Raw genomic sequence first — 27,294 nt, 5'->3', positions numbered from 1 at the left:
ATTTTCGACTTCTTCTTCAGAACCACAGGGCCAGTTTCAACCAAACTTGGCCAAAACCATCCTTGGGTGAAGGGATTTTAAGTTTCTTCAAATGAATGGCCATGTCCCTTTCAAAGGGAGATAATCACAAAAATGCAAAAATAGGGTGGGGTCATTTAAAAATCTTCTTCTCAAGAACCACCTGGCCAGAAAAGCTGATATTTACATTAAAGCTTCCTGACATAGTGCTGATTCAAGTTTGTTCAAATCATGGCTCCCAGGGGTTGGATGGGGCCACAATAGGGGATCAAAGTTTTACATACAAATATATAGGAAAAATCTTCTTCTCAAGAACCACTGAGCCAGAAAAGCTGAGATTTACATGAAAGCTTTCTGACATAGTGCAGATTCAAGTTTGTTCAAATCATGGCCCCCGGGGGTAGGATAAAGGGGGGATCAAAGTTTTGCATACAAATATGTAGGGAAAATCTTCTCAAGAACCACTGAGCCAGAAAAGCTGATATTTACCTGAAAGCTTCCTAACATAGTGCAGATTTAAGTTTGTTCAAATCATGGCCCCAGGGGTGTGATGGGGCCACCATAGGGGTAGGGGGTCAAAGTTTTACATACAAATATATAGGGAAAATCTTTAAAAATCTTCTTCTCAAGAACCACTGAGCCAGAAAAGCTGATATTTACATGAAAGCTTTCTGACATAGTGCAGATTTAAGTTTGTTCAAATCATGGCCCCAGGAGGTAGGATAGGGCCGCAAGAGGGGGGGGGGGGATCAAAGTTTTACATACAAATGTAGGGAAAATCTTTAAAAATCTTCTTAAAAACCAATGAACCAGAAGAGCTGAGATTTACATGAAAGCTTTCTGATGCAGTGCTAATTTAAGTTTGTAAAAATCATGGCCTCAAGGGGTAGGTTGGGGCCACAATAGGGACTAAGGTTTTACATGCAAATATATATGGGAAGTCTTCAGATATGGGCCTTGGTGACTCAGGTGAGCGATGTGGCCCATGGGCCTCTTGTTTGTCTTTTGACATAGGCCTTTGATATTTGGTATGTGGGTATACCATGATAAGACAGTGTGTCATGTGGCATTTGTGATGACCTTGACCTTTTATGTAAAGGTCAAATAATAGACGTTTTGGGCTAGGCCTTTGATAATTGGCATGTTGGTATGCAGTTTATATGTATGTCTGAATATTAGATAAGGGTTTCTACATCCTCTTAGCTTTTTGAACAGAAGGAGTTTAAGAATAAGGTGACAATCAGAATATTAGGACCAAGAAATGCAATTCCATCTATATTGCATGATTTGTTTTTCAGATGAGAAAGGAAAAAGACCCAGATCTACTGCAGCTGAGTCCAGAAAGCAGGAGGGTGGAAAACATAGCAGTAGAAAAGTTACAGATCGGCAAAAAACTCCCAATATAGGAAATAAGAAATGCACTCAGTACAGTAGAGCAAGACAGTTAGGGACAGCCAGTTCTGTAGCAATGTCAGACAGAAAATTAGAAGCTTCTACAGACATTGTGCAGGATGACAGCAGTAATGATGTTGGTAGTGAGGTGTTGGTGATGGCTGATGGAGACTCGGGTGATGAATATGTAGTGGAGAAGGTGGACAGGCCAATCAGTGAAGATGTAGATGACTTGTCAGAATCAGATGTCAGAGAAGATCAGGGTAAGTCTAGCCAATAGTATAAGGGCTATTCCAGCAAAAAAAAATATGGGGGGTGTACTGTATTTGCCTCATGAATTACTGGATTTAACCATCAGAGCTCATTTAAGAAAGCCGCCATTGAAGGTTAATTCACACATTTTATTTACAAAACTCACATCCGGTTACACGAGACATATCGCTCACAAAACCATTCGTACTATAACATTTCGTATTTACTCAATACACTACATTCCCTTCCTTCATATTTTTAAATGAAAATTCAATAAATTTTAAAAATACATTGTATTGATTGTCAATTGTCTTGTGACTAGAATATATAAAGACTAGTTTAATGTTCTGCTGAAAGAAAAATAAACAAAATAGATGTCAGGAAAATGAATTAACTTCCTCATTCCTATGAGATATCATTTATCCTAAAACAAAATAATGAACTTGTATGCAGAGTTCAGTACTTAAGAACATAATCTTTCATTCGTACAGGTAGTCTCTTTTCTCTTCCAGGCCTACCTAACTTTACTCTTGCATCACTTCCTGATCTATCAGATTCAACCTCAATATTACATTCAATATCAGATTCGTTCGACATATATGCATCATAACTTACATTCTCATATGACATATCAACATTTCCATTTTCATTGACATTTGAATTTCTTGTTGCAATTTGACTTGATTTCAACACATTTTGATTTTCACTTGATTTCAACACATTTTGATTTTCAAACACACGGTTTTTACTCATTTCCTTCCTTTCCTGGAATTTCTTCACCTCTGTGACATTTCTTTTGTATTGGGTACCATCATCTGACTGAATCAACACACTATTTCCTTTTTTCTCTATTACATGGAACGGTTTTGGATGAAAATTGGTGGACAACTTATTTTCTTGCTTTTGCTTCATTAGCACTTTGTCGCCTTCTGCGATTTCACACAGTTTTGCCTTTCTTCTCTCATCTATGTATATTCTTCCCTTTTCTTTGTTTTCCTGATCTCGATCACGTGTTCCAATATCGCTTTCCGAATATTCCTGAAGTTCTGGCAGTTTGTTACGGATCTTTCTTCCAAACAATAATTCCGCAGGACTTATTCCTGTAGTTGAATGAGGCGATAACCTATACATGAATAGATACTTATGAATTTCTTCCTTCCAATTCTTTTTTTCAGCTTGTGCAATTCGGATTCTTTTAAGCAGTGATCGATTTTGCCTTTCTATTTCCCCATTAGCTTGCGGCCAGATCCGAGTTATTTTTCTGTGTCCGATTCCATGTTCTAAACAATAGTTATGAAAATGCTGACTTTTGAATTGTGGACCGTTGTCAATTGTTATGGTGAGCGGCAATCCATGAGTGCTGAAAATTTGGTAAGTATTGGTGTCAAAACTTCTGCTGTAGTCTTTCTCATGATGGCAATTTCCACCCAACGTGAGTAGTAATCTACGAGTGTGAAAACAAAATCTCCTGATGGAAGCGGTCCAAGAAAATCTGCTGCTAAATGTTCCCATGCACGTGTCGGAAAAGCGGTCCTAGCTACCGGTTCGGGTCTTTCAGCTGATGATACTAACTGACAGCCATAACAAGATTTACAAAACTTTTCTATTTCCTTAGCTTAAACAATATTTATTCGTAAATAATTCGATAATATTTACAAACAATGTCTTATACATGAAATAGATTGAGAAACAAGCCAAAAGGCTTATTATACCCCCCCGCAACAAGTTGTGGGGGGGGGGGGGGGGGGTATACTGGAATTAGGTTGTCTGTCTGTCTGTCCGTCCGTCCGTCTGTAGACGCAATGGTTTCCGGGCTCTAAAACATTATCCTTTCCACCTACCATCACCATATCATATATATGGACTACCCATGGGATGAAGATGTTCCCTATCGATTTTGGGGTCCAAAGGTCAAGCGCACTGGACATCGAAGTAGCAATATGGTTTCCGGGCTCTAAAGCGTTATCCTTTCCACCTACAGTCACCATATCATACTTATGGACTACCCATGGAATGAAAATGTTCCCTATCGATTTTGGGGTCAAAAGGTCAAAGGTCAAGCGCACTGGACATCGAAGTAGCAATATGGTTTCCGGCCTCTAAAGCGTTATCCTTTCCACCTACAGTCACCATATCATACATATGGACTACCCATGGGATGAAGATGTTCCCTATCGATTTTGGGGTCAAAGGTCACGCGCACTGGACATCGAAGTAGCAATATGGTTCGGTTTGTCATGCCATTTGTTTTTTACACTCAGAAAAGAGGTAGTTTATACCTATTACCAACACCCTTTGGGAGATTGGGGTAAGCGGGGGGTATTCTTAGTGAGCATTGCTCACAGTACCTCTTGTATTAATCTCGCTCTAAATATCTTACAAGTAAGAGGTGAATGAAATTTCTAAGTAAAATAAGTCGTATACTAATTATTACAATACATGCAAAAAGAAATAGGAGTAAGAGAGAAAAGCTGGAATTGAGTATTAGGAGAAAAAATAACACACGTTTTATATGTATGATAAGTGTTGATACAGATCAAATGCATATAAACTATAGACAAAGTTGAAATAATAAATTGTAAAGTTGTGCCATATAAACAATAAGTAATAAACACAGGTTTTCCACTTATTACAACCTTGGTGCACATGAGTATATTTTATATACAATATGACAGTATTACATGTAGATATAGTAGAACAGCTTTCAGAGGTAGGCTCAGAACCTTTTACTTTCAACAAGAAATTTCTGGGCTAACTAAAAAATGCTGTTGTTCTCACTTTCAGATAAATTTTCATTACCGTATAACAATAATTCTACATGGCAGTGTCAGAATTGTATTGGTCCTAACTCTTGAGTACATATTACAGCGTTAAAGAAAATGATCAATACTTTCTACTTCTCCACAAATGCAAAGGGGTGAATAGCATAATTTTCTTTGAAACATATGAAGATTAAGAGCACTGCATTCTAATCTCAATTTTGCATGAAGAGTTTGTCCGATTCTTGTTCCTAAATAAAAATAATTTGGAATATTAATGACACTTATATTAAGATATTTCTTAAAGCTAGATAGAGAGGGATTTAATTGGACATTTCAAGGAAGTGCATTCCATTTCCTTATTGTAGATGGAATAGATTCTATTTCCTTGGCAATATTTGGCCACCAAACCTTACTACGCATTCTCTGCTTCATTATCACTATTCCTGGGTGACCTTCATGTCCCAATTCTAGTACACGTGTCCTTAGTTCTGTAGGTACAACAATGCGAGTTCCATGTAAAATAATATGTCCGAGTGAGCTTAATTCCATACGCATAGGTAAGTACTGTTTATTCTGAAGCTCATACCATCTCCTGGTTGCTAAACATTTTCGAATGTCTTCAAATTCGAGGTCATTTTTAGATGCCTGTTCTATATCCGCTAAGCTCATTGCGAATGGAATGGCCTCCTCGACTATCATTTGTACATACTGTTCGGTTTGATCTCTACATTTCTGTTGTGTTTCCGATACAGATATTCGCGACAATGCATCTGCAATATTCTTTGTCCCTGGAATATATCTGACTTTGTACTCGTACGATGGCAAACGTAATACCCATCTTTCCACGCGTGCACATGGTTTAGATTTCGGAGAAAAGATGAACTCCAGGGGTTTGTGGTCGGTCAGTAATTCAAATTCTTTCCCATACAAATACATATGAAATCTCTCTACTGCCCATACGAGTCCCAAGGCTTCTTTTTCGGTTTGGGAATATCGTCGTTCAATATCAGTTAGCGAACGGCTTGCAAAGCATATGACATGTGGTTTTCAATTTTGTTCCTGGACGAGAACCGCACCTAGTCCTACAGGGCAATGACTTGCATTGTTGCTTTAGCATTGAAATATGCCAGATTAGTTGCTCTAGCCATCTCCCATTTTAATTGTTGAAACGACTCTTCCTGTTCCGTTTTCCATTTGAACTTAGTATCTTTGCGTGTCAAACGGTTCAAAGGCTCCATGAGAGTTGCCAAGTTTGGGATGAATCGGCCCATGAAGTTCACAAGTCCCATGAAACTTTTCACTTCACTAACTGATTGCGGTGTACGTGCATCAAATATTACTTGTACTTTGGACTGACTAAGTCCAATACCTTTTGCCGATAATACGTGGCCCATAAACTCTATCTGCTTCATGTTGAACATGCATTTATCTTGGTTCAGAGTCAATCCCCTTTCACGTAAAATCTGAAGTACTTGTTCTAGGTTGTCATTATGTTCCTTTTCAGTGGCCCCATATACAACCACATCATCATATATACTTTTGACTCCTTTGCATCCTTCAAACACTTGTTGTATAGTTTTATTGTAAATCTCCGGTGCACAGCTAATGCCAAAATTTAAACATTTATAACGGAACATGCCTTTGTGTGTCATAAAAGTGGTAATTTGCCTCGACTCTGGTGCCAGCTCCATCTGGTGATAGGCCCATCGAATATCAAGTTTGCTGAATACCTGACTCTGATTCAGATCCTGAAGTATTTCATCTATAACAGGAATAGGATACCTCTCACGGACAACAGCTAAGTTTGCTCTTCACATGTCAATGCATAGTCTTATGTCACCATTGGGCTTCGGTACAATTACAACAGGTGAAATCCACTTACTTGGTTCGTTAACCTTCTCTATGATGTCATCACGCACTAAGTCTGACAACCTTTTTTCTAACTTCTCTCGCAAGTGATACGGAACACGTCTTACGGGCTGAATGACTGGTTCTACAGACTCGTCAATCGGTACATGTAGCTGAAAGGACTTCAATTTCCCTATACCTTGAAAAACATCAGCGTATTTGGTAATTAAAGTATTTTCATCAAATTCTATGGATACACTGTTGACACATTGCGTAGGAATACAAATATTCAGTATACCCAATTTGGTAGCAGTTTCTTTACCTAGAAGCGCTTTACCAGATTCTTCAACCACATAAAATATAGCGTCAATATCTGTCTTTGTAGTCTTAACCTTTGTTTCAAAACAACCTGCTACTGTTGGCAGAGTCTGGTTTCCTTAAGCATAAATTTTCTTCTTTGTTAAATGCGTGTCGCATTGTATGTTTTCAGCTTTTAGACTTTCCCATAACTCTCTATCAATGACATTCACTGAAGCTTCTGAATCTACAAGTACATGTGTGTCTATTCCTCCTATGTTTACAATAATCTCATTGTCTCGAGTATCAACCACATTTTCTCCTATAGCAAACAAATAAGCTTTGGACTCTGTAGTATTTATTTTCTCATCATCTGAATCCACCAAATGGACGTACAGTTTCTTCTTACCTGATTTTCTGTCTGCAGTCTTTTCTTTTGCATTCTTAGTTTGACAGTAATGTGCAAAATGTCCTTCTTTATGACACTTGTTACATGTTTTACCTTTTGCTGGACAGTTAGGATCTTTCCGATAGTGACCCTCCCTACCACATGCGTAACATGCCCCTTTCTTTTTTTCCCTCGTTTTGTACCTCTCGAATTTCCTCTGACCTCGATTTACACTTGCTGACCCCCCAGACGCTTGTTCCATCGTAGATTACCTTTGTTCAGCTGCTTCTAAGGATTGTGCTATTTCTCGGAGTTGAGCCAGTGTCACATTGTTTCTTTCTAACAACTTTCGTCTCAGTCTTTGAGAGCTACATTTCTCGATCACCTGATCTCGTATATTTTCATCAATATTTGCAAAATCGCAATACGCAGCTTTACGTCAAAGTCTAGTGATATACTGATCAATAGTTTCTGAGGGTTGCTGTGCGAGAGACCGGAACTGAGACCTTTCAAAAGCAATGTTCACTTGGGGGTTAAAATATTCATTAAGAGTGTCCAATGCAACCGTGTATACGTTCTGATTTTCACCAGGCTGTGGTATATCTAGGGTGTAATAAATGTCTTGCACATCTAAGCCAGCTGCGTGTAATAGTAATGCCCTTTTTTGAGCTATCCCTTTTCCTTCCACGAAAAGTTCGAACGATCGGACGACTTTTGGAGAACTCGTACCCAGGAGAACTCGTACCCAGAAATTTGAGTTCTCCAAGAGAAGTTGTACTCATTAATATCTGGGTACGAGTTCTCCTGGAGAAAAACTTTGTCATTTCATCAAAGAGAAATATGGGTATGAGTTCTCCTGCAGAAAAAAAATTGTCATTTCTGTCATAAAAATCTGGGTATGAGTTCTTCCGGAGAAAAAACAGTCATTTTATCGGATAAATCTGGGTACAAGTTCTCCTGGTGAAAAACTTCGTCATTTTGTCACATAAATCAGGGTACGAGTTTTCCTCCATGTGCCAGAGAATAGAGGTACGCTATAAAAATACAATTAATGTCGCAGGTTTAAAATTGATGTTTAATTGCAATAATTATACTAATTATCGTCTCAAGCCCAACAGCAATTCAAATAAAAAACAAAACAGCAAACAAGTATGATCATTGAATTTTCTTTTTTTTATTCAATTGAAAGGCATGTTCATAGTAAATTATGTATAATGTATGAAATCCTCGATTCTTTCCAGAAGTTGTACCCAGATTCCAATACCTAAAATGGTAAATGAGATAAACTCATATCAAAATTTTGATTACTATATAATGACAAACTTTTTCTCCAGGAGAACTCGTACCAGAATTTATATGACAATAAAGACAGAGTTTTTCTCCATAAGAATCCATTTAATAAAATGTTTAAGTTTTTTTCTCCGGGAGAACTCGTACCTAGATTCTCATAATCATTTTTTTCCTCGAACTCGTACCCAGATTTATCAGATATAAATGACAAAGTTTTTTCTCCGGGAGAACTCGTACCCAGATTTTTATGACAGAAATGACAAAGTTTTTCTCCAGGAGAACTCGTACCCAGATTTTTATAATACAATTGACAAATTTTTCTCCAGGAGAACTCGTACCCAGATATTGATGGGTACGACTTCTCTTGGAGAACTCGTACCCAAATTTCTGGGTATGAGTTCTCCTGGGTACGAGTTCTCCTGATACCGATCGGACCCATCTAGTCCATCTTATTCCGACTGAGTTTTTATCACCATGTGAGTCAAACTTACTTAAACCACCTATATCTGAGTGGACAGAAACTGCATTTGCCATTCTGCTTTATCCTCGTCACCAGATGTACTGTATTTTTGCCTCATGAATTACTGGATTTAACCATCTCATTTAAGAAAGCCGCCATTGAAGGTTAATTCACACATTTTATTTACAAAACTCACATCCGGTTACACGAGACATATCGCTCACAAAACCATTCATACTATAACATTTCGTATTTACTCAATACACTACAGGGGGGAGGGAAGGCACTTTATTTTTAAGACAGCCACCCATTCAATTAAATTTTCCTCTGCTACCACCACCCATACAATTAGATTCTCCCCTGCCACCACCACCCATACAATTTAATAACTTCATTTAATGTAACAAATGGATCAACCATATGATATTTTAGAACTTAATTTAATTCTACTTAATATTTTTAAAAATGCATAAAAATATAAACAATAAAATGTCTTTCTTTGTTGTTTCATAGGGAGATGAAGGTAGCAATCATTGCAGAAAAAATTACATATTTTGGTTTCCAATGCAATTTTGGTAGGGAGAAAAAAAAAAAGGATGATCTCGGCATATAAAATGAAAGAAAAAATGCAATTTTGTATACTTTGGAAACATGTTAGTTGTAGAAACCTAGCTCTGTTTGCTTATTATAAACATACAGTTTCACTAGACTAATGATGTGGGATATTGTCATATCATTTCTAGACTAGATGTGCATGACCTTTTTACTCATGTCATGACTTGGGTGCTTGTTATCCCCTCGCGCAACTAGTTGCGGAGGGGATATAGCATCGCTACTGTGTGTGTATCCGTGTGTGTGTTTGTGTGTCCATTACAGCTTGTGGGCAAGATTTAAAGAGAACCTTTGCACTAACGAATTTTAACCTTCGCATATATATGTGGCATTGTAAAAAGACGAATCCTATTCATTTTCAAGTTAATCGGTGAAATATTTCTTAAAATATTGCGTCTTTACTGCCTAAAAACCGTGAAATTTTATGTACGAGTTGACAATACTCACTTCCGGTTAATTCAAACTGGTACCCTGTCAAGTTACGATTCTGGTCCAATCTCTCACCAGAGGGCGTTACGCTACACTCCACAACAGTGGAGTGAAGCTTGTGTAGTGTGCCCTCTGGTGAGAATGGATTCTGGTAGCTTCGGTTGCACCAATTAACAGGGAACCAGTTTAAAGAAAACGAGACAGCTTACGTCTGCTGCAGGTAAGTTTGTATTTGTGCCTTGTCATATTAGGCCTAGTGCACGTTGGCGTGCGCAAAGACAGTCTGTAGGAATTAAAAGCGCTATCTCTGAGACTGAGTAATGAAAATAATTTGATGAACTCGTGGTTTCATTACCAGATTACCCCACGTGTTTACAATACAGAATTAATTCAGATTACCACACGTGTCTGTTTACAGAATTAATTCTTGAGGCGTACATAATTCTTGAAAGCTATAAAGATATTTCACAAGCTTCGTCGACCTGTCAACACCGGTATATTGTCTTTTTACATAAAACATGATTCCCTGATCCTTGATTTTGTTGATTAAACAACTCGGGCTTTGGTAATTAACCTCACACGATGCTGCATGTTAATTACACGTTAACCAATTGATGGCTTGGGTATAATAATTGATTTAGAGTGCGGATTAAACAAGATCACTGCCGAACTATTACCTGTGCATTTTAAAACGAAAGTGTTAGGGGCGATAATTCCCAGAATAGTCATGCTCGACTGAAATCGAAAGTAGGAATTGCATAATTGAAAAAATGTAGTCGTTTCATGAAGGCGAAATTGCACAAAAAGGTTGTAAAACTCTTGATCGTTGGTTGCGTTGGACAGGTGGTCGTGTAGAACGGGTACAATAGGTTGGGTAACGCCGCGCCTTGTAGGGAAAAGTTTTATGGTAACACTGAGTTATCTGCCCATTTATCAATCTTTTTTCCGTACTTAATGTAGAATGGCTTTGCTTTTCTTCTTTAGTAATAAAAGAAACGTAATGTGATACGTTTTCATTTTTATCATAATTCACAGGCACCCATGTTTTTTTTTAACCTGGAAGACAACCACCCATTCAAATGTTTTCCCTAATCACCCCCACCCATCCAAAAAAATATCGGCTGCCGTCCCTCCCCCCGTACGTTTTTTGCTGGAATAGCCGTAAGGGCTAATGATCTTATATTTGTGAAATTGGCTGAGTAATGGGTTTGAAAAATTGCCAACTTTAGGAAATTTTGACACCCAACGAATGCCAATATTCACCAATTTCAGTTCAATAACTCCATTATTATAAAGCTTAACTATACTGCAGTTTTATATTGATGATTTATTTATTTCGAGTTAAAAACTAAAGTATGGCACTTATATGAATATGTGCAATATACAGTTATGCACAATTGTGATTACAGTAAAACTCTGATAAAGCGAATTTCTGGGGACCCTCCATAAAAATTCGCTATAAGCGTAATTCGCTATACGTTTATAGCAAATTCATAATTCAAATATAACGAATTTGTTATAAAACTTTTTTATTCTACATGTATACCAATTATATAAGAAAGCAGCAATCGATATACTTGCGTTTGTATTGTCTTTAAGAGAAATGAAGCCTATATATTTTTGAGAAGAAATATTTTTATACAAGAAATATACACATTGATTTATATATGATAATTTATCTTGATGGATTATTAAGTCATGCAAGAACATGTCGAGAGAGAAATGTCAACAAAAGGTTTGCGCAATACATACATGTACAGTCTACTGCAATTGTCATTTACTTGTTGCTTTACACAAATAAATGAGGGTACGATAAAATAAATGCAATCAAACTTCAAATTTAATTAACGAAAATAGTAAACAATACCGATAATATATTTCCTAAACGTATGTGTAAGTATTGTTTTGCGTTAACAACCTTTCATGAAAAAATACAAACAGAAATATCGGAATAAGTATGGGTCCTTTATGTCAATGGAAAACGATTGTTAAAAATCACAGAGTTGAAAATGAAAAAAATAAATCCGTTAAAAAAACTCATTTTTACGTTCAATTTTAATTCAAAGGGAATAGGAATTTACTTCGTTATATCCGTAAATTCGCTATATCTGTGTTCGTTATAGACGCAGATTTTTATATAGAATATATAAAGAATTTGCTGGGGAAATCGTTTTCACTTCGCTGTAGCCGTAATTTCGCTATATCTGTGTTCGCTATATTCGAGTTTTACTGTATTATGCTTTGCTCCTGTCGGTTGGTAGACCACATGTTGTCCAATCAATATCTTGAGAACCATTCACTTGATCGTAATTATATTTCATATGTGGGATGGTTATGAGTAGAGGAGGACCCCCATCGATTTTCAGGTCAAAAGGTCAAGGGTCAATCCACTCTGGACATAGGAAGACACTGTTCACTCAATATCTTGAGAACCATTTGCTTGTCGAACATCAAACTTGGTACACTGGTACATCCTAAGGAGTAGATGACCCCTATTGATTTTGAGGTCACATGGTCAAGGGTCAAACTGGACATAGGAATATACTGTCTGTTCATTATCTTGAGAACCCTTTGCTTGACAGACATCAAACTTAGTACACTGGTACATCTTTAGGAGAAGACCCTATTGAATTTGAGGTCACATGGTCAAAGGTCAAGGGTCATACTGAACATAAGAATATACGGTCTCCTATATTTTAAGATTTGCTTGATTAACCCCTATTAATTTTTTAGGTCATATGGTCAGATTCCACTCTGGACATAGGAAGATATTGTCTGCTCAATATTTTGAATTGGCTTGGCACTACTATTGATTAAATGATGCATGTGTATAATCCTTTTCAATTTTGCACCATGGGGGGGCATATGTTTTACAAACATTTCTTGGTAATTTAATTCTTATTGTATCCTTGTCTCTGATTGGTCAAATTCCAATTGAGGAACGCAGGTTATTTTTGTATAACCTGGTTTGGTATGAGGACACACCCCCTTGACAACCAGATGCCGGAACTGGGTTTTTTTCTCTCTCTAAATTTACATCGCAGCACAGTTTTCAGCTTTCTATAGAATAGAAAGTCAACATGTACAATAAGTCTCTTCGGTTTGATACACAAATTGTTTTCTCGTTGTCAATATTAGCATCTACTTGTAAACAAATCACTATTGTAAAACATCTTTCTCTGTATGATGGTCGAATAATAGATTAAAACAAAGATATTATATTTGAATTAATGATTTACCAAGTAAGCATTGCCTTGTTCACTTTGAAATACATTTCTCACTGGTGGGGGGGGGGGGGGGGGTGTGCTTCATTGCTTTCAACAAAGCAAACAAAAATTCATACAGGCACATTGACATGTGGATCGCACTTATACATGTACATATTCTCTTGTGTTGGATTTACTAATAGCGACAACTTTGCATGCAATATGGTAAGTTTTCATGTAGTAGAAGTTTTCACAGAGTTAAAAGCCGCAAATTATTGCATTTTCTGATATTTGAATATTTATTTTGGGTAGGCCTAAACAATGCAATTTCCCGTATTTTTTTAATCTGTCGGAGATGAGTGACTTCAAAGTTAATCTCTATGTCTGAAGGGCAGCGAAATACGCATTGCATGCATAGTCTACATATATTTTCTACCATGACAAACTTCACCTTCGATACAATGTTTAGATAAATAGGCTAGGGTCCGTAGAAGTAAGATTAAAGATGTCGACCTTCACAGCTAGACACTTCGTCGTTGTTACTAAGTGAATCATTGCACGGCTCAGTTGACTTGTATTTTTCCTAGTTTATGTACATTTTGATAAACGAAGGTTAGTATCTTTGCCTCTGGCATTAAATTATAAGGAATTACTTTAATTCTGGGGCAAATTATATGAGTATAACCTGGTTTGGGTCAGTTTACGCTTTTTTATAATCCGCTTTGTGGATTATAAAGCATAAACTGACCCAAACCATGTTATACTCGTATAACTTGCCCCAGAATTAAAGTCATTCCTTAATTAAATAACATTTGCTGGTCCTTATCTTTAGATATTACAAGAATTAATTGCAATAGAATATTGAAACTGGCTTCAAGAGTATACTGAACAATAGCTGGTCTGCCATATTTGTTTACATCTTGGCATGCAATAATGTTAACTTGTAACCAGAGGCTTTCAGTACAGATCTTAGCTGTTATTTCATGAAAGTTGGGATTCATTAATGGTCTAGATATATTGCACCCTTCAATTCTTCAAAATCTAGGTACATTTTATGACTAACAAATTATTATCTATATAATGATATAGGGTTATTGAACTTATATTGGTGAATATTGGCACGAGTTGGATGTAAAAATGCACGAGCTTGCGAGTGCATTTTGACAGCCAACGAGTACCAATATTCACCTTTATTAGTTCAATAACCCTTTTATTATATAGCTAAAGTATTTCGTTATTAAGTTGTATCCCTTTTCACTCAAAATACTCCAAAATAGACGAGAATTCATCAATATTGGCATCTAAGGTGGAGGTGTGCAATATCAGCATGCATTTCTTAACTGTTCAATATTAAACCCGTCATTAATGCATGAAGCAAACTGATTTTGTGAATGGGGACATCATAATTTATGTACAGTAAAACATTTTGTTTAAATAAATGAATATGATATCAAATACCAGCTCTGCCGGATTCAGAGGTCCGTCGTCTACCATTTTGGCTTGTTTACGTCAGTAAAGTAACATGAATATTGAACACTCATACTCGGAATGTTTCAGGCGCACACAATTTACGCAATGCAAAGTTAGCGTTCAATAAATTCTCAGGATATTGAACGCTAACATTCTCTAGATTTTACACAGATTTTATAATAGACTATTTATTAGCTATATAATAAAGATGTATATTGTGTGTGACTTAGATGCTTAAAGATTATATGATGTTAAATTTTGAAGAAATACAACTTTGATTCTTCCAGAAAATCCTCTACACAGCCATTACCTGGCATCCTTCCCTCCTGGTCAATCCCAGAATTACTTGGCTTACCCTCCAAGCTATGGATACTGTTCCCCATATCCACCAGGCTATCCAGGGTCACCTGTTGCTGTACGACCAGGATACCCAACCTCTTATCCAGAGCTTTATTATCCTTTTCCTCATCCATACATCAATGGTGGATTCAGCAGACAGCCCTACATGGATGGACAGATGTGCCCAGACCATCCGGGATATCCTCCCCCAATGTCTCATCCTTACCACATGATGTTTAATGGGTGGAGGGAGATGTAAGGATTTTTTTATCCAGACTGTCATTTAACCAGAATGAACTGAGTACCATTGAAATTCAAAGAATATATACATCAGATTTGAAGTTTCTTGGATGTTTAGATAATGTACTCTCTCTCTCTCTCTCTCTCTCTCTCTCTCTCTCTCACACACACATCAGTGTTCATTTAACATTATCTCTCTGACATCGGTGTTCATTTAACATTTTTCCATCAGGAGCTTGCATTATGAAGAACCTTACCGAGGTTCTACTACAAGATGCAGGTATCCCTCATCATGTGTTACAAATGAAGGTCAAGAGAGGAGCAGAAGAGAGTCAGAATCTTATGAATCATGTGAGTAAAAATATGCATTAATATATTTTATGTAAGATGATATGGTAAATCATTTAATATTAGTTTGTTGTGGGCGATGCAATTGTTGTAATTTTTTTCTAGGTGAGAAAACGTGGAAAATGTGTTTGCTGTTAGTTAGGCAAAAAAGCTGAAAAATCATAAATGATGCCAGACTTATTATAGAATCATTTTATAATTTGCAGTTTGCAACCTTGGCTTCTTGGCCTTCATGTTAGATTTTTGCTAATCATACTCAGAGTCTGTATAATATGGTATTCTTGCTGTATATCATAAAGAAGATACCATTTGATGTAGCCTAATGTGGAGAGCATTCACTTTTCAACCAAGAAGGCCATGGTTCGATTCTCGATCCTAGCTCTTCCTCAAACTGGAAACATTTAATAGAAGTAGTGATTGTTTCTTCACCGAGCTCTTGGCATTGGAAGTGAAAGTCACTGGTCTTCGGAATATAACTTTAAAAAATAAACTTAAAGAATTAAAACAGATCACCAACACATAGTGAGAATGCAGGATACACTTTTATTGGTTGACCAGTTTCGACCAGGGGGCAGTCGTCATCAGAATAAAATTATAAGAATTGTCTCTACTGAGGTAAAAATTGTGGTTCACGTTACTATTAACAACATAAATGTGAAGTGTTTACTTAGCAACGTAAAACATGTATATACAAATATGTAATGATACTTTATAAATGTTTGTGAAAGTTGTACATAATGGACAATTATATTTATTTTATTGATTCAAAGAGTCCATAAATTCCATAAACTGTTATTGTTCTGTTTTGTATGCTTGATGGAAGTTCGTCCAGGCAGATAGTTTCAACGGATGTAGATCTGGAAGGATTGTATGTATAAGGTTTCTTGGCTGGTACTATGTGGAATACGGGTGTTTTATTCAAATTTGGTCTGCTTTCAAATGGGGGTTTCCATTGTTGCGGTTTTTTTGGGAGAGTTCTCTAGGGTTGTAGTCCGTAAAAATAAGGGTATCATTAAATTCTGTGTCCGGGTGGCTGTTTATGATGTGGCGTTTCACTATATCCTTACGGCAGTATGATTTTTGGCAAATGTTGCAGTAGAATCTTGTAATGATGGGATTGTGTATTTGTTTAGCTGAAGGATGTATACAGACTTACCTACTAGTAAGGCTCAGTATACCTCTAATGAGTCCTAAATAAGATATACTAACAAGATATTAAACCTTTTATAAATTCAACATCTTTATAGATCATGGAGATGGAGGGCATAGTGATGTAGCAGAAGATGAAAGTCATCACCATTTTGTTCTTGATGGTCCTCATCTCACCAGGAAAAAGACTGAGGATAAAATTGGCAGAAGCTGTGATAAATCTACTGCTGCTGAAGAGTCATCAAAGAAAAATGTATACATTCCACCTCACAAGAGAATTCCATGCATGAGTGGGTATTATATCGATAGGGAAAGCAGACCAACCACCAATGGAGCTCCAAGTTCTCCTTCATATCTGTATACAAATTCTGAACCATCATCAAGATCCTGGAGAGATGATAGAAATCGACTGGACTGTTCATCAAATCATGGACGTAGTGAAATGGAACATGGGAGATCACAGGAGAATATATTGATATGGCCCATGCCTTGGGAATATTATTCCAGTGTACAAAACATGAGGGGAAACCATAGTTCTTTTTATCATGGATGGCATCAACAAGGTGGCTTAGGACCAACTTCCCATACAGAAACCACTGGGAATATCAAGGCCTCGGAAGAAGAGGAACTTCCAGGCTGTGATATATCGTTGCCTCCCAGCTCAACGGATTCCACCCCAACATCTAGGCCACCCAGATTTAGTAGACTAAAGCAGGAAAAGGACACAAATCTTGTCACATTAGACTGGAAGTCTGCATTTCTAGAGCGATGTGATTCCTATGGTGTGGGCTACTTGGATTCACACTGTCACATTGATTTTCTTTTTAACCGGCTAGATTTTAAGGGCAAGTGGTCTGATTTTCAAGCACAGAACATGGATACATTCCCTCCCAGTTACCTTGGATGTGTGGCAGTCTTCTGTAATCCAAACTCTTTCAAGCAAGATGGTAAGTTTTGTTTCTCCAGGTCATTGAATGGAAATAGTTATTTGACAATTACTGCTACTTTGAGATTTTGTTCTGTAGGACTCTGGAAGAGCTGAAGTAAAGAATGCAATGTTTGGCTCACATTTGGATGTCATCCCAAGAATGCTACTTTGAGATTTTGTTCTGTAGGACTATGGAAGAGCTTAAGTAAAGAATGCAATGTTTGGCTGACATTTGGATGTCATCCCAAGAATGCCCGAGACTTCAGTAGATGGAATGAAGAAGGACTGAGGCGGTGTCTGAGGAATGACAGGGTGGTGGCCTTAGGAGAAATTGGCTTGGACTATTCTGGAGGGTACAAATTTTGTCAATGTACTGTATAGAGGGTTTTAGCTTACCTGAGCTGAAAGCTTCAAATGAGGTTTTCTGATCACCATTGGTCTGGCGTTCCAACATCCGTCTGTCCATAATTTTTACACATTTTCAACTTCTTCAGAACCACAGGGCCAATTTCAGTCAAACTTGCCATAAAGCATCCTTGGTAAAGGGGATTTAAAATTATTCAATTGAAGGGTCACACTTTTTCAAAAGGGAGATAATTAAGAAATAGTGAAAATATTGTGGCATCTTTTAAAACTCTTCTTCTCCAGAACCATTGGGTCAATTTCAATCAAACTTGACCCAAATTATCCTTGGGTAAAGGGGATTCAAGTATGATGTAATAAAGGGCTATGATTTCTTCAAAGGGGAGATTATCAAGAAAAGGTAAAAATAGGGTGGAGTCATTTAGAAATCTTAAAAATCACAGGACAAGAAAGTTGAAATTTACATGAAAGCTCTCTGACATAGTGTAAGATTCAAATTTGATCAAATTGTGGTCCCTGGAGGTAGAGTAGGGCCATATAGTGGATCAGAGTTTTACATCGGGATGTATTGCGAAAATCTACTGAAATCTTGACAACAATAGTACTAAGATTAATCATATTAATATGCAAGCATCTTCAGGTAGTTCAAATTCAAATTTGTTCACATCAGGGACCCCGGAGGTAAGGTGGGGACCACAATAGGAGATCAAAGTTTTATATGGGAAAATACAGGAAATTAATTAAAACAAATTCTTTTGAAGAGTAGCAGTTGTACAGGGGAATATAGGAAAAAATATTGAGAACTGCATTGACATGATTAGTTATTTTGATATGTAAGTATTACCAGGTAGTCAAGATTCAAGTTAATTTGTTCAAATTGTGGCTGAAGGGAGTAGGTTGGGGCCACAATAGGGGATCAAAGTTTTACATGGGAATCTTTAAAATCTTCATCTCAATAACAAAAGGCCTATTGATAAGTCATGCTCATGTTAGTATGCAAGCATCTTCAGGTGTTCAAACTCAAGTTTGTTCAGTTAAGAGGCCTTGGGGGTAGGTTGTAAGGGGGGGGGGGGGGTACATGTGTAACAAACACTAAGCTTGTAGGCTCTCTACAAGCCACATGTTTTGCTTGATTGATTTGATACTTCACATGTAGATTTGTTATAGAGAGATCAAAAACCGATATTGATTTTGGGATCAAAAAGTCAAAGGTCAAGTTCGCTATGGAACTTCATAGCAAAAGTTTTAGACACTCATTGCAAGGGGATATGCCCCAACTTGTGGAGCTCTTGTTTTACTACACAGCATGTTGTGAAATAATTAGATGCAAAGTTGTAATCATTATTTCAGATTTGTTGAGACTAAAGAAATGCAAAAATCTGTGTTCAAAAGGCAGATCAGAATAGCTCTGAACATGAAGAAACCTCTGGTGATCCATTGTAGGGATGCAGAAAAAGACTGCCTGGATATTCTTAAACAGGTATATGTGATATAAATGTTTCTTAAGTAAGTTAAAAAAAGGTGTAGAACCAGTGTTCTGCAGTTTGCATGCAATATACAGGAAAAACATGTACCTTGGAAATTTTGGCATTTTAACTGGGATCGATGGCATTATGTGGATGGGGGTACATTTATAGATCATGTCAAAAGAAATAAAATAGACTTCATTAGGCCACATCAAATCGATTCTCTGGTTCTCAGACACCGCCGCCCCCCAAAAAAATCGGCAGCTGACGTGAGTTTATTGCCGCCCCAGAAAAAAATCGCCGCTGCCCGTATTTGATCCATCAAAATAAAATTTGTCTTTTGGCGCCAAAATCGTAAAGCGCCTTGCTGAATAAGACGTGCTGCTTAGTTGATGTAAACAATATGGCAACAGAAACAGTTCTTGTCAGCATTGAGATTATTTTTAACTCAAAACAGATTGTTCCATGGACAATTATACTGGTAGACTCGTCCTTGACAGTTGATACGCTTTGCAAGAAACTTCTGGGCGGTGAATTTAAAGAAATTGAAACCGTGAAGGAACAAATTGATGAAAGCAAGGCCGAGTTGAAGTACGACATTTTTGTAGGTCGAAACAAAACGGCTGACAGCGATAAGGTTTTTTCAACAGTGAAAATTTCTGAAGTGGTTGAACTTTTTGGGAGATATTTAAAAGTGAAAGTGTCTAAAAAATACTTGAATAAAATGATAAAAAACATACTATTTTGTATTCACTTTAATTATTTGCATAAAGATCTACAATATAAAAGCATGACATACATATAAAACAAGACAAGAAACAGAATGAAAAGAAGCTATACGGTGTTGAATACCATTTGTAAAACTCTAACTTTCTTCACAACACAAAAAAAAACCCACAGACAAAAAATCCCTACCCATTTGTGACATGGAGATAAACTGAAAAACTAAATCCCTACCTACCTACCCATTTTTAGCTCACCTGAGCTAAAAGCTCAAGTGAGCTTTTCTGATCACCCGTATTCCGGCGTCCGTCCGTCTGTCCGTCTGTAAACTTTTAACATTTTTAACTTCTTCTCAAAAACCACTGGACCAATTTCAACCAAAGTTGGCACAAAGCATCCTTAGGTAAAGGGAATTCTAAATTGTTAAAATAAAGGGCCAGGCCACCTTCCAAGGGGAGATAATGAAGAAAAGGTAAAAATAGAGTAGGGTCATTAAAAAATCTTCTTCTCAAGAACCACTGAGCTAGAAAAGCTGAGATTTATAGATAAGCTTTATTAGGTAGTGCAGATTCTAAATTGTTAAAATCATGGCCCCCGGGGGTCAGATAGGGCCACAATAGGGGATCAAAGTTTTACATACAAATATATAGGAAAAATCTTTAAAAATCTTCTTCTCAAGAACCACTGAGCTAGAAAAGCTGAGATTTATATGAGAGCTTCCTGATATAGTGCAGATTCTAAATTGTTAAAATCCTGGCCCCCGGGGGTCGGATGGGGCCACAATAGGGGATCAAAGTTTTATATACAAATATATAGGAAAAATCTTTAAAATCTTCTTCTCAAGAACCACTGAGCCAGAAAAGCTGAGATTTATATGAAAGCTTCCTGATATAGTGCAGATTCTAAATTGTTAAAATCCTGGCCCCCGGGGGTCGGATGGGGCCACGATAGGGGATCAAAGTTTTACATACAAATATATAGGTAAAATCTTTAAAAATCTTCTCAAGAACCACTGAGCCAGAAAAGCTGAGATTTACATGCAAGCTTTCTGACAAAGTGCTGATTCAAGTTTGTTCAAATCATGGCCCCTGGGGGGTTGGATGGGGCTACAAGGGGGATCAAAGTTTTACATACAAATATATAGGAAAAGTCTTTAAAAATCTTCTTCTCAAGAACCACTTAGCCAGAAAAGCTGAGATTTATATGAGAGCTTCCTGATATAGTGCAAATTCTAAATTGTTAAAATCATGGCCCCCAGGGGTCGGATGGGGCCACAATAGGGGATCAAAGTTTTACATACAAATATATAGGAATTTTTTTTTTTTTTAAATCTTCTTCTCAAGAACCACTGAGCCAGGAAAGCTGATATTTACATGAAAGCTTTCTGATATAGTGCAGATTCAAGTTTGTTCAAATCATGACCCCTGGGGGTAGGATGGGGCCACAAGGGGGGATCAAAGTTTTACATACAAATATATAGGAAAAATCTTCAGATATCTTCTTCTCGTGAACCATTGGGCCAAAGAAGTTCACATTTATATGAAAGCTTTCTGACATAGTGTGGATTCAAGTTTGCAAAAACTATGGCCTCCAGGGGTAGGTTGGGCCATAATAAGGACTACGGTTTTACATGCAAATATATATAGAAAATCTTCTGATATGGACCAAGGTGACTCAGGTGAGCGATGTGGCCCATGGGCCTCTTGTTTGAAAAACAATTGTCTGAGAACCAGAGAATCGATTTGATGTGGCCTTATTTACATTGTTCTACTTCAAGACTTTAAATGATGCTTTTAGATAAAAAAAAAAAAGAAAAAAATACATCTTTCTTTTAACTTTCACCAAATTCAGATTTTTCAGGGGGACTGTCAATTTATCAGTCATACGCAGTAAAAATAGAAAAGAAAGTATTTTGTCTTCTCTCTTTCAGGGGGAGACATTGTTTTTGTACTTTCTGTCCATCTATCTGTCTGTCTGCCACAAAGTCTTGTAAACGCTTCTCCTGTATAGCTTATCGGATAGATTGGAAACTTTGTACAATGCTTCATTGCCATTTGTAGATGTGCACATTATCAGGACAGGAGGATCCAATTTTTTTCCCAAAAGTTATAGTGGATCTAGCAAGGGTGGAGGATGTCAAATAGTTTGTGAACACTTCTCCTATATAGCTTATCTAATAGATTTTAAACTTTGTACAATGCACCATTTGTTGATGTGCATATTGTTAGGACAGGAGGATCCAATTTTTTTCCTGAAAGTTATAGTGGATCTAACAGGGATGGAAGATATAAAATAGCTTGTCAACACTTCTCCTCCTATATGGTTTATGGGATAGATTTGAAACTTTGTACAATGCTTTATTGCCATTTGTAGATGTGCATATTATTGGTACAGGAGGATCCAATTATTTTCCTAAAAGTTATAGTGGGTCTAAGAGGGGTGGAGGATGTTAAAATAGCTTGTGATTGCTTCTCCTATATGGCTTATCCAATAGACTTGCAATTTTGTCCAATACTTCAATGCCATTTGCAGATGTGCATATTGTATGGACAGGAGGATCCAGTTGTTATCCTTAAAGTTATAGTAGATCTGAGGGATGGAGGATGTAAATGAGTTCATAATATGTATGTTCCTGTTCATGCTTTTTCCTCCATACCATGCAGTACATTAAGGGGAGGAGGTTTCATTTGGAGCACTTCCAATTTGGGGAGCTGGGGAGACATTTGTTATACCCCCGCAACAAGTTGTGGGGGGGGGGGGGGGGGGGGGATACTGGAATCGGGTTGTCCGTCTGTAGACTCAATGGTTTCCGGGCTCTAAAGCATTATCCTTTCCACCTACCGTCACCATGTCATATATATGGACTACCCATGGGATGAAGATGTTCCCTATCGATTTTGGGGTCCAAAGGTCAAGCGCACTGGACATTGAAGTACAGTCACCATATCATACATATGGACTACCCATGGGATGAAGATGTTCCCTATCGATTTTGGGGTCCAAAGGTCAAGTGCACTGGACATCGAAGTAGGAATATGGTTTCCGGGCTCTAAAGCATTATCCTTTCCACCTACAGTCACTATATCATACATATGGACTACCCATGGGATGAAGATGTTCCCTATCGATTTTGGGGTCAAAGGTCACGCGCACTGGATATCGAAGTAGCAATATGGTTCGGTTTGTCATGCCATTTGTTTTTTACACTCAGAAAAGAGGTAGTTTATACCTATTACCAACACCCTTTGGGAGATTGGGGTAAGCAGGGGTATTCTTAGTGAGCATTGCTCACAGTACCTCTTGTTTTTCATAAAAACAATCTCTAGTTTATATATTCATTTCTTGACTTCTGATTCTATATATTGCACAAGATATGCAACCCCCTGTCTAGTCTTTAAATACGTGGGAAAAGCAAACTATGTCTTCACTATCATCTAATGCATCTTCGTTCTTGTTTGAAGTTGCCACCATTGATAATATTTCATCATCAGTAAGTGATTTGGATGAATGAGCATTTTTATCAAAATTCTCTGACGGTCATTCTCATGCCTGGGTTCAGAGCAAGTGAATCTTGAAAATGTGATAAATAAAGAGCAAGGTCATAGTCGTTGAAAGGTGTGTTATTTGTAGATCGATCGATTTTCATGAGTGACTAACCCAAAATGGATTCAACAGTTTGTAATTGTGTTGAGGTAACACTTTTCCAAGTTTCATGAACCGTGTAGCTTCACTGAGTAATACATAGTGATGGGCAATCCGTTTAAAATCGTAAACAATAATCGTTTTGTAATCGGAACTTTCAATTATAAAATTTTATAATCAAGAATCAATTTCCGATAATAATTGATCATCGTCCCATCACTAGTAATACACTGAGCAATGCATTATTTTCAACAAAACAATCCACTAAATAGTTTTTGTTTTATATCCATGAGAACACCTTTGGTTGTTTGTTATTTTTTAGCTCACCTGAGCCAAAGGCTCAAGTGAGCTTTTCTAAGCAAAATTTGTCTGTTGTCAGCGACGTCGTAAACTTTTCACATTTTCGACTTCTTCTCAAAAACCACTGCGCCAATTTCAACCAAATTTGCCACAAGGCATCCGTAGGTAAAGGGTTTTCAAGTTTGTTAAAATGAAGGGCCATGTCCCTTTCAAAGGGGAGATAATCACAAAAATGCAAAAATAGGGTGGGGTCATTTAAAAATCTTCTTCTCAAGAACCACTGGGCCAGAAAAGCTGAAATTTACATGAAAGCTTTCTGACATATTTCAGATTTCATTTTTTTTTTAAATCATGGCCCCCAGGGGTAGGATGGGGTCACAAGGGGGGGGGGGGATTCAAAGTTTTGCTTACAAATATATAGGGAAAATCTTTAAATATGAGCCAAGGTGAATCAGGTGAGCGATGTGGCCCTTGGGCCTCTTGTTAGCTCACCTGAACCGAAGGTTCAAGTGAGCTTTTCTGATCACATTTTGTCCGTCGTCCGTCTGTAAACTTTTTACATTTTCACCTTCTTCTCAAGAACCACTGGGCCAATTTCAACCAAACATGGCCAAAAGCATCCTTGGGTGAAGGGCTTTCAGGTTTGTTCAAATGAAGGGCCATGTCCCTTTCAAAGGGGAGATAATCACAAAAATGAAAAAATAGGGTGGGGTCATTTAAAAATCTTCTTCTCAAGAACCACTGGGCCAGAAGAGCTGAAATTTACCTGAAAACTTCCTGACACATTGCAGATTCAAGTTTGTTCAAATCGTGGTCCCCGGGGGTAGGATGGGGCCACAAGGGTTACATACAAATATATAGGGAAAAACTTAAAAATCTTCTTCTCAAGAACCACTAAGCCAGAAAAGCTGAGATTTACATGAAAGCTTCCTGACATAATGTAGATTCAAGTTTGTTCAAATCATGGGCCCTGGGGTTTGGATGGGGCCACAATAGGGGATCAAAGTTTTACATACAAATATATAGGAAAAATCTTTAAAATTCTTCTTCTCAAGAACCACTGAGCCAGAAAAGCTGATTTTTACATGAAAACTTTCTGACATAGTGCAGATTCAAGTTTGTTCAAACCATGGCTCCCAGGGGGTAGGATGGGGCCACAAGTAGGGGGGGGTCAAAGTTTTACATACAAATATAGGGAAAATCTTTAAAAATCTTCTTCTCAAGAACCATTGGGCCAAAGAAGTTGACATTTACATGAAAGCTTTCTGACGTAGTGTAGATTCAAGTTTGCAAAAATCGTGGCCTCCAGGGGTAGTTGGGGCCATAATACGGACTAAGGTTTTACATGCAAATATATTTGGAAAGTCTTCAGATATGGGCCAAGGTGACTCAGGTGAGCGATGTGGCCCATGGGCCTCTTGTTTTTTGTTGTTGTTTTTTTTCGTGTCCTCCATACTTAGATTTAAGAAAAAGCAAAACATATGCTCCATTTTTAATCAAGATATCGATACTATGGTATTCTATGAAGAAAAGGAAACAATAACTACAGCTGTAAAGATACAAGTGAAAAACAGTTTCAAAATACAGCCTGTCCTTTTACTTACTTTCTTTCCAAAACAGGTCAAGTGCAGACCACATGAGTGGCTGTCGTAGTATACCACGGATTATTTTTCCACGAAATATTGGATTTGTGCATTAGTATTTTACACATTATCTAGTACAATGAATAGTCTGATAGGTCCTTATATAATCCAATATCTACAGTTGTCTGATAGGTCCTTATATAATCCAATATCTACTGTTGATGAAATCAATATAAAAACTTACTGACTAAAGCTATTGTTTTCTTTCTGACCATGTGTAATGAAGGTGCACACAATGCATACATTACACAAATAAGACCAACTGAAGATGTCCGAGAGTTAAATTAGTCGAGAACAAACTTAAAATTTTGACCTATTCCTTTCATCTGGGATGAAATCAAATAGTTTACTTTGAGCTTTCAGCTCAGGTGAACTAATAAATGCCATTATAGATAAATTAACCTAACCATGTTAGTTTTGAAACAAGCAAAATATCTTCAGTATTAGTCCATATGTACCTTAAACAGTCACCTGTATAACATTTGATGAATCTTCCTTGAAAATATGTATCATTAAGAAATAAATTATTAAAAATGTATATTTGTATATACAGTTGTACTTCTGCATCTCAAACATCGATATCTCAAATGTCATGCACATGTCAAAGTTAGGTGGAAGTCCCAAATACATTTTCTTTATGTATTTTAACCTCAATATCTTAAGCCCTCAGATATCTCAGAAGTTTTTTCTAGGTCCCATCGAGTTCAAGATAACGAGGTTTGACTATACACCTTTGTAACACTGAAAGAAACACTTGATGATTATTTTGTAAATGTATTATATTTTGGACATTACCAGATGTTACCAAGAGACTACAAACTGCACTGCCATTGCTTCACTGGGGACTTCACGTCTGCTAAGCTTTGGCTGGACCACTTCCCCAATCTCTACATAGGACTGACCCCATTGGTCACCTACCGAACAGCTACAGGGGCTCGTGATGTTGCCAAGTTTATCTCTCTGGGGAGACTGCTACTTGAGAGTGATGCTCCCTACTTTGTTCCAAAGACTGTAAGTACATGTGATATTTTGAGCCTTGCCTTGCTCACATGAATAAGAAAAGTATAAAGTCAAACCTGTATTTAGGTAGTGATTGCTTGGGTCATTGAAAATTAATGAATCTATGAATTTTTTTACTTTTTACATATTTTGTAGTTGATAGTATCTGTAACTCATTATGAAAGTTTCATATATGGTTTTCACGGAAATTGTGACGCTACTGTAGTCATAGTAATCCCTCTTGTCGACTTTCTATAATAAATGGTACAGGTGTTTCAGATGGTGTTTAAAAATGATATAAAAAGAGTAAGTGATACAAATTTTATATCAAATTGAAGTTAAAGCCTTAATTGATATATAATTTGTAATAAGATGTCCATTTATTTTCATAAGAAGTAGTAGCACAGCTCCTTATGAGCAATTGTGCAATTTTTGGAAGGCAATTTTTTATCAAAACAGACATATTTTCACCCCCTGAAAAATAAATGACCAATGAATTCTTTTTATTTTTACATATGTTTTAACATATGCTAGTAGGAATTTTTCCTGAAGGTATCAATATTGGTTTTCAGGTTTACTATGGCGCTATGAGCACTATATAGTTACCCCCCTACCCCTCCTTACATAAATGCTGTAGGTGATAATACGATAAATATGCATCTTATATGTATTTATTTTTACTCATGTTAAAACTATAAATATGTTTTGATGTTTACTATTGAATTAATTT

The 27,294-nt window shown here is 37.1% G+C and overlaps 1 protein-coding gene across 1 annotated transcript in view; it reads left to right on the top strand.

Annotated features, from left to right (window-relative positions):
* LOC125669048 (uncharacterized) overlaps positions 1–27,294 on the top strand; it is a 39,846-nt gene that overhangs the window by 10,111 nt on the left and 2,441 nt on the right. The window contains exons 4-10 of the mRNA XM_056163034.1: positions 1,317–1,673; positions 14,712–15,018; positions 15,236–15,354; positions 16,599–17,447; positions 17,616–17,781; positions 19,142–19,271; positions 26,364–26,576. Coding sequence (XP_056019009.1) covers positions 1,317–1,673; positions 14,712–15,018; positions 15,236–15,354; positions 16,599–17,447; positions 17,616–17,781; positions 19,142–19,271; positions 26,364–26,576 — 2,141 coding nt within the window. The remainder of the gene's footprint in view (positions 1–1,316; positions 1,674–14,711; positions 15,019–15,235; positions 15,355–16,598; positions 17,448–17,615; positions 17,782–19,141; positions 19,272–26,363; positions 26,577–27,294) is intronic.

This window comes from Ostrea edulis, chromosome 4, assembly GCF_947568905.1.
Source record: "Ostrea edulis chromosome 4, xbOstEdul1.1, whole genome shotgun sequence".
NCBI classification, from domain to species: domain Eukaryota; kingdom Metazoa; phylum Mollusca; class Bivalvia; order Ostreida; family Ostreidae; genus Ostrea; species Ostrea edulis.
This window is presented reverse-complemented; position numbering and strand designations above follow the sequence as displayed.